Here is a 7,681-nt window from a genome sequence, read left to right on the forward strand (position 1 = left end):
TATATTGTGCAAAGATAGACTGCCCGGAGCTGGCCCGGCAGCATGGGAGATATAAGGCCACGGAGGTTAGGGCCACACAACTGGTTTTATAGACTTAACAGAGCTTTGGGGGGGGGGGGGAGGGGAAGAAAGAAAGAAAGAAGAAGAAGAAGAAGAAGAAGGAAAAAGTGACGATTTTCCCCCTTCTCCGCTCCTGGCTCGCACGCTGGGGCTGGAGAAGGGAGAACCTGCACAAGCCCGTGTGCCCCCCGCAGTCGGGACCCCGGCCCCGCTGGCCCGGCCGGGCTGCTCCGCGTAGGCACCCCCCCGCCGGCCTCGCCGCCAGCCGAGCGGCTCGGGTGGGCTGGGTGGGGGCTCACCGGGGGGAGGAGGAACAAGAAAGGGGGGAAGTAAAAAGAGAAAAGGAAAAAAACCCCAAAACAACAGCAAAAACAAATACCGGCAGCGCGGAGGCTTGTGCCGGGGGCTCTGTGGCCGGGGCGGAGAGGGGCACGGCGGGCCCGGGGTGCCGCGGCCCGGTACCGACCCTCTTTGCTTCGGGCCTTGGACTGACTCGGCCCGGCACGGCCCTGCTCAGCCCCGGCGGGATGGGGCGGGTGCTGCCCCGGCCCCACCGCAGCAGACAAACCCCGCTTGTTTGTTATTTTTTTAAGCACCTTTACCAGCCTAAAAAGCGCAGGGGAGGGCGAGGGAGCGCCCAGCCGCCCCGGCTCTGCCCCAGCTCGCTACGAGCCGCGGCTGCGCGTGCCCAGGACCGGCCGTAACTGCGCCCGGGCCGGGCTGGGTCCCCGCCGCGCCCCGGCCGAGCCGCCAGCCTGCCCCCGATCCTCCTCGCCTCTCTCTTCTCCCCTCTCCCCCTTTCCTCCGTTATTTTGGGGGGTAGCCCAGGCGTTAACCCTTTTCCCCGACCTGCATGAGCCGCCGGCGCATCCCCGAGGGCCGAACGCGAAGTTTCCGCGCTCCCTCCGGTGCAAACGGCCCCGGCCCGGGGAGGGGGAGTGGAGGTGATGCTGGTACCCAAACTCCGCAGCCGGAGGCCCCCAGCAGCGCAGGGGTGTATAAAAGCACAATCACAGATATAAAATAGTTCTTTCCCCCTTCGCCCCAAGTTTTTCGCCTGCTCGGGGCGTTGCGGAGGAGCCGGGCTGAAGCCGACTGCCCCAGAAAAACCGTTTTCCCCCGAAAAAAGAAGTTGTGGGAGCGGCGGGCGGTGGGAGGCCGTGGGGCCCTGCTCGGCCGTGTCTCCGGGCCGGGCCCGCCGGCGGGGGATGCGGGAGGCGGCTGCGGCCGCCGGCCGCACCGAGAAGTGGAACAAAACTGATCCGTCGTTGTTACCGGTTCCTTCCTTTTTTTAATTTTTTTTCCTCGAAACAGCTTTTTTTAAAAAAAATAAAATTCTCATTGGAATATCGAAAACCTGGGTTTGTACACAATGAATCCACAGCGGCGAGCGGGAAGGGTTTAATCTGCGTTTCTTTTCCCTCTGCTCGTGGTTACTGAGGAATAGCTGCGCGCAACCCCCCCACCCCCCAGAAAGAACAAAAAATACCAAACCCAAAAAAAACAAAATGAACGCCCTGGCTGCTACCGAGAGCAGCGATAATCACAACGGGATATAAAAATGCACCCGGTAATAGCTGTCGGGGTTAGAGGCGGCGCAGCAGCCGGGAAGGGGCAGCCGGGACCGCGGGCGGGGTGTGCAGCTCGGCGTCCCGGCCACCGCACGCTCGTTCCTCACAGAATCACAGGAGCAGCGGGGGGGTTTTATTCTTTATTATCTTTTTTTTTTTTTTAATTCTGACGATTACCCCCCCGCCCCCGGTTTTATTTTAGTTGTAGGTAGACAGGACCACTCTGAATGGCGCAAAAATTTCTGTAAACAATGACGCACAAAAACACCTCCCCTCCCTTCCCCCCCGCCTCCCCCCGAAATGAAACCGAGTCCCTCCCCAGAAAAAAAAAATATGGAGGGGAAAAGAAACGGGAGAGGGAAAAAATCCCATAATAATAATAATAATAATAATAGCAATAATAATAATAATAATAGCGGTTCCCTCTCCATTCCTTCCCCCACAGTTTTGATTTTATTTTTGGAGCATCAGTCTGTCTCTTTCTCTCTCTCTTTTATTATTTTTGTTTTTCCTCCTTTTTTTTCCTGTGTGGGTGTGGGGCGTGGGGGGGTGGGTAGTGTGTGCGTGTGTGCGCGCTCCCCTCCAGCCTTCACCAAGTCCATTGCTGAGCTTGTACCAAATGGTGTGCTGTGGGGTACTGGGGGTTGCTGGTAGCGCTGTACTGGGCGTTGTATTGCATATGCTGTAGAGACTGGGCGCTATAAGCGGAGAAAGGGATTCCCGTCTGGAAAGTCGCGGCTGCCAAGTCCTGAGCTTTGAGCGTGTGGCAGGGCTTGCCGTCCCTGACTAAGACCGGCACGGCCACCCGCCGCGGGGAGGGAAGAGGAGTCACTTCCATACCTTTCTCGGCCCGGGCCCGCTTCATCTTGTAGCGATGGTTCTGGAACCAGATCTTCACCTGGGTGGGGGTGAGGCGAATCAGGCTGGCCAGGTGCTCCCGCTCCGGCGCCGACAGGTACCGCTGCTGCCGGAACCGCCGCTCCAGCTCGTAGGTCTGCGCCTTGGAGAAGAGCACCCTCCTCTTCCTCTTCTTCCCCGCGTCCCCGCCGCCCGCCGCCTCTTTCTCGTTGTCGGGCGACTCGTCGGCCGACGGCTCCGGCGATTTGGCGGAGGGGTCCTGGCCGCCGCCGCCGGCCGTCAGCCCGTGCACTGCGGAGAGCCCGGCCGAGAGCCCCCGTCAGGGGGGAAGCGCGGGGGGGGCTCTGCACTGCGCCCCCGCCGCCCTCCCGCCGCCCGGGATAGCGCGGGGGCATGAACGGGTAGGTGGATGGATGGATGGATGAATAGGTGGATGGATGGATGGATGGATGGAGGCACCGGCCGGGGCTCAGCCAGCCGTGGCGAGCGGCACCCCCCCGACACCCCCCCTCCCTAAACACCCCCCGGCGCCGGGGGAAGCCCCCGCGGTCGCGGAGCGGCGCTGCCCCGTCCCCGCGGCACTGCGCGGTACTCACGGGAGTATTGGATGCCCTCGGCGCTCGCCAGCCAGCGCGTGTAGGGATTATCGCTATTATCATAGAAAGGGTTCTTCAAAGGCAGCGTCTGAACAGTGTCCAAGGGGGTTTGTCCCAAAACTCCCGCTTTCTTGGGCGGCTCGGGCACCTCGCTCTCCTCCTCGCCGCCCTCCGCGGCGGAGCCGTCCTCATCGTTGGTGTCGGGGAGATCCAAAATGTCCTTCACCGAAAAGCCCGTCTTTGTGTTGGTCAGAGACATGTTCCGGCCAAATTTAGGCAGGAAAGTTGGAGGAGCAGCTCCGGCGAGCCGCCTTGCCAGGGGCGCACACACGGAGCGGGGAGAACAGCACCGCGCGCGGCAGCCGGGGGGTGGGGGGGTGGGGGCTTCGGGGCGGCGGCACGCGTGGGGAGGAGGAGGGAAAAATAAAAATAATAATACAGATTTATAGAAAAATAACGGCAGGGGTTTGTGCAAAAGAAGAAGAGAAGCGCGCCGGCCGCAGCGGTGGATCTCTGCGGTGGTGGTTTCTACGGGCTGGTTCTGCCACGGGGAGAAATTCAGCGAGCGGGAGCAGCAGCTGGCTTCGGAAATAGTTTGTAACTCCAGGGGAAAGGGGGAAAGATACGCCAAAAAAAAAAAAAAAAAAAAAAAAAGTTTAAAAAAAAGAGATCACTTCTGGATCTTGTTTAAACACCCCGAACCCGTGCCTGCCGCTTGGGAAGCCCGAGCCATTGCTGGAGCGAACAGTCCATATGAGGCTGGTCCCCGCACATGAACCTGCCGAGAGGAGGGAGAAAAAAACACATTAAACCCGGGAAAGGTTGGCCACGTGTGGGCGGGTCTTGGAAGTCAAGTGGATGAAGACAGTGTTTGCAGATGTGAAATTGCGGGTTTTGGGCGAGCTCCGAGCTTCCACCATTGGTGATGAGTGGTATAACGTGTCAGTTAATTACCGGCGTGGGGAGGGCCCTTCCGCGCGTGTGTGTGTGTGTGTCAGCGAGAGAGGGAGGGTGTGATTTCTTTTTTTTAAACACAGTATTTACATACAAAGAGCCTCGCACCAGCCCGATATTCCGCATACTCCAAAGTGTGTTTTCCACCGATTGCCTTGAAAAGCAGGGAGGGAGGGGAAAAAAAAAATCTATATACTTTCGGGGGGAGGGTGGTGATAAGGATCGAGTGAGGCTGCGTGAGCGGTTTGCCACCCCTCCCGCGCAGCCTGCGCGCCCACGCAAACCCGGGGGCAGCGCCTTTGCGCGGGGATGCGCTCAAAGCCCCGCGCGGGACCGAAACGAGAGGCGGCTCAGATGGCAAGAGACCAACTTATCTAAACCGCCTAGGTCAATATTTTGGTTGAGGCTTAGGGATGAACGCTGGAAATTAAACAGCAAGTAATTGATTCTAGCTTGCTCCGAAATTAACCGAACTGGCAAAATGCGATCGTCAGTCACGACCCGGGGAGATCCGGGAGGTGATTACTCGGGGGGGCGGGGGGGGGGCTTTATTTGAAGAGTTCTCATTGATTGTGCCTCCTTCTTCCAGGGGAATAAAACCCAGCCTGTTTGATTACTTTAATGGGCTGAAGCCCAATGGACTTTCAAATATAACTGATTTTTTTTGCTTTTCTTTCCTTTTTTTTTTTTTTCTTTTTCAGGACCTGGGGAAGGAGGGGGATGAAGAAGGGGTTGCGTTCCAAAGGGGCGTTTTGGAAGGCCGAACCTTCAGGTGTCACGCAGGCACGCACCCACGCACACGGCGCCGGCAGCCGTGGAGCCCGCCGGCATCCCCGGCCGCGGGCCCCGGCGGAGCGGCGCGGAGCGCAGCAGTGCCTGCGCGGCCGGGGAGGCTGCCCCTGCCCGTGCGGGGCTGCAGACCACCCCCTCCCCAACTTCTTCCCTCTCTAGCTGCCTGCCACCAACTTTTATTTTAATTTTCCTTCTTCCTGCCTTTTCCTGCACCCTCCGAAGACCCTTGGCCATGCGCACCCGCGCCGGGTACAGCCCGGACCTTATTCCCCTTCTTCCTTCCCCTTCTCCTTCCCCTTCCCTGCCCCTTCTCCTTCCCCTTCCCTTTCTTTCCCTGAACAGCCCCGCAGCCAGACCCCGTCCCGGGACGGGCTTGTGCGTGGGGCTGACGGTGGTGTGCGGGGTCCTACAGTGTGGGAAAGGGCTTCTCACCACCACCGTTATATTTGGGAAGGAGAAGTTGCCCGAGTTTCTCTTCCAGGAGGAAGGAGCGGGAACGAAGCTGCTGGTGGTGGGAAGAGGAGGAAGACGGTCCCTCAGACATCCTCCTATTTGCGGATCAATGTATTCGCACCTTCCCCTCCTCTCCCTCCCAGCTCCCCTCATCTTTCCTCCCCCAACCCCCAGCCTGCCTCCCATAAAGTATGTGATGTGTCTGACAATGCCCAGGGATTTTCCGCCCCCCCCCCCCCTTTTTTTTTAAGCGAGCCCCTGAGCACATCCTGGGTGGTCGGACCCGCGCAAACACAAATACAACCCTATGGCTAAGCTGGAAACAATGTCCGCAATGTAGACAAATGTCCGGCTTCTGTTGGAACCCTTTGTCTCGGCGCAGTTTTTGCATTTATTTCAGTGGCGAAATAATACGTGATTGACGCCCTCTTTCAATGTGTCCTAACTGTTGGGAATAAATCTGAGGTTGTTCCTAGTTGTCATGGTATTCAACTGCGCTCAATGGCTATCTCTTCATCCATTTCGGAGTCCTTCCTCGATATCGAGGGAACCCCCTCGGGCGGGCGCTCCCCCGCTCCGCTTCCCTTTCCCCGCGGGGAGGGGCTTGGGACACACACCAGACTTTAATTTCCAGCAAATCTCGGCTTTATCGATTGATTTATTCCCCCACCCCACCCCCCGCCCCCGGCTCGACCTGCCCGGAGCGGGGGAGGTGGCGGCGTTTCCATCAGATGGGGCAGGATGGGGTTCCGACTCCTTTTCGCCGCGGCAAGCCAGAGGGAAAAAAAAAACCAGCAGCGACAATCGCGACAGCGGCACGACGATACAACGTTCCGAATTAAAGAACCCCGGCGGAAAACAAGCGGTCCCGCCGGGGGAGGGATGGGCAGAGCATTTGCGGGGCGGCGGGGCTGGCGGCCCGCTTCCTTCGGGCCGGCCTGAAGGTCAGGCCTCAAATAACTAATAACAGACACAGACACACACACACACCCGAGCCCGGACAGACGGAGAGCCCTGCGAAGCCTTCGCGACGTGGGCCCCGACGGCGCCGGGAGCGGCCGTGCCCACCGGAGGAGGCCGGGCCGATCGGCTGCGGGCACGGCCCGGGGGTCGCGTCGGGCTGGCCCGCCCCGGGGGGCTTTGCCCGGGCCCCGGCGCCACCCGAGAGGTAGCGGGCGGGAGACCTGCGGCCCATTCCCCGCGGGGAGCCCCGGCGTCCGGCAGCGGGGCTGCTCTCACGCGCGGGAAACGCTGCGGGCCGGGGCCGCTCTCGCACTGCACCGAGCTAGCGGCCCGGGACGGCGTGACGTCACCGGCGGGGAGTGACGTAAGAGCCGGTTCGGGCCCTTTGGCGTCAGGAGTCGCGGGGCCGGGACGCAGCCCCGCGCCCGGGGCCGAGCTGCGTGGGAGGAAAACCCGACGGCAGCCCGGCGGCTATCGCGACAGGTCCGTGGGGCGCTCCCCGCCACCCCTCGTGCCTTTTCCCCGCTGCGTGCGTGTCCCCCTCCCCAGGACCCTACTGGAACCCACCGGCTCCGCACCCCGCGGCGTGGCCCTCCCCACACGTGGGACCAGCCAGGGCCGGGGGGCCACGCTCCAGCGCCAGGGCGCGGGGTGGCCCTGCGGGGGGGACCCGCGGGGCCGGCAGGGGGCGAGGGGCTGCCCTCCCAGCCCGCTCCCCCCGTGGGCTCGCCCCGGCGGGGTTATTTGCACAAGCCCACAGGAGGCCGGCGGCGCGGTGCGTGTACATAGGCTGAGTGGCTGCACTCCAGGACAAGTGCCCTGCGAGCGGGGGGTGCTTCCCTGTTTACCTTCACAGGTAGCTCAAACACCCGCCGTTCGCCTCCCCTGTTTGTCCCCCCGCCCCGAGCTGCGTGGGGAGCGACCCTCCCACCCCACGAGCGGCGGGTCTTGATTTTAGCGGCATTAAAGCTTGTTTTGTTGTTTGGGGTTTTATTATTTCTTTCTGGGTTTTTTGGTTTGTTTAAAGAGGGGATTAAAGCGGGGAAAGCCCTTCTGCGCGTCTCACCGCGCCTGCGGTGCCGGGGCTCCAGCGGCGGGTGCGGGGCGCGCCGATCCCAGGCCTGTACCGCACAGCGCGTGGGCCGGCACAGTGGGGTTTCGCCACGCCACGGGTGACCCGTTGGCTGCTGTCTTTAGGCGGCGAGGTGCCTTCGCTTGCTTCATCCCGCTCTGCCTCCCGCCGGCGGCCCGAGGGCTCCCGCTCCCCGCAAAGCGCCGGGTGTCTCCCTCCGGTTGAAGCCACCGACGCCCCTGACTTCACTCCTTTCCCTGTCGAGCGATACCGTACGCGTGTATTTGCTGTATAACCCATCAATGAGCGAAGGGTGTTCGGCAGGAGCCCGCCGCCATCCCTCCCCTCCCGTGCGGTTCGCT

The 7,681-nt window shown here is 61.3% G+C and overlaps 1 protein-coding gene across 1 annotated transcript; it reads right to left on the reverse strand.

Annotated features, from left to right (window-relative positions):
* Positions 1–2,057: 2,057 nt before the first annotated feature.
* NKX2-2 (NK2 homeobox 2) lies at positions 2,058–3,701 on the reverse strand. The gene is made up of 2 exons (XM_040612153.1): positions 3,086–3,701; positions 2,058–2,780 (listed from the first exon to the last, which is right to left on the reverse strand). Exons 1-2 carry the CDS (start codon positions 3,342–3,344, stop codon positions 2,221–2,223), a joined length of 819 nt encoding a protein of 272 aa, XP_040468087.1. The 5' UTR covers positions 3,345–3,701; the 3' UTR covers positions 2,058–2,220.
* Positions 3,702–7,681: the final 3,980 nt, after the last annotated feature.

This window comes from Falco naumanni, chromosome 12, assembly GCF_017639655.2.
Source record: "Falco naumanni isolate bFalNau1 chromosome 12, bFalNau1.pat, whole genome shotgun sequence".
NCBI classification, from domain to species: Eukaryota; Metazoa; Chordata; class Aves; order Falconiformes; family Falconidae; genus Falco; species Falco naumanni.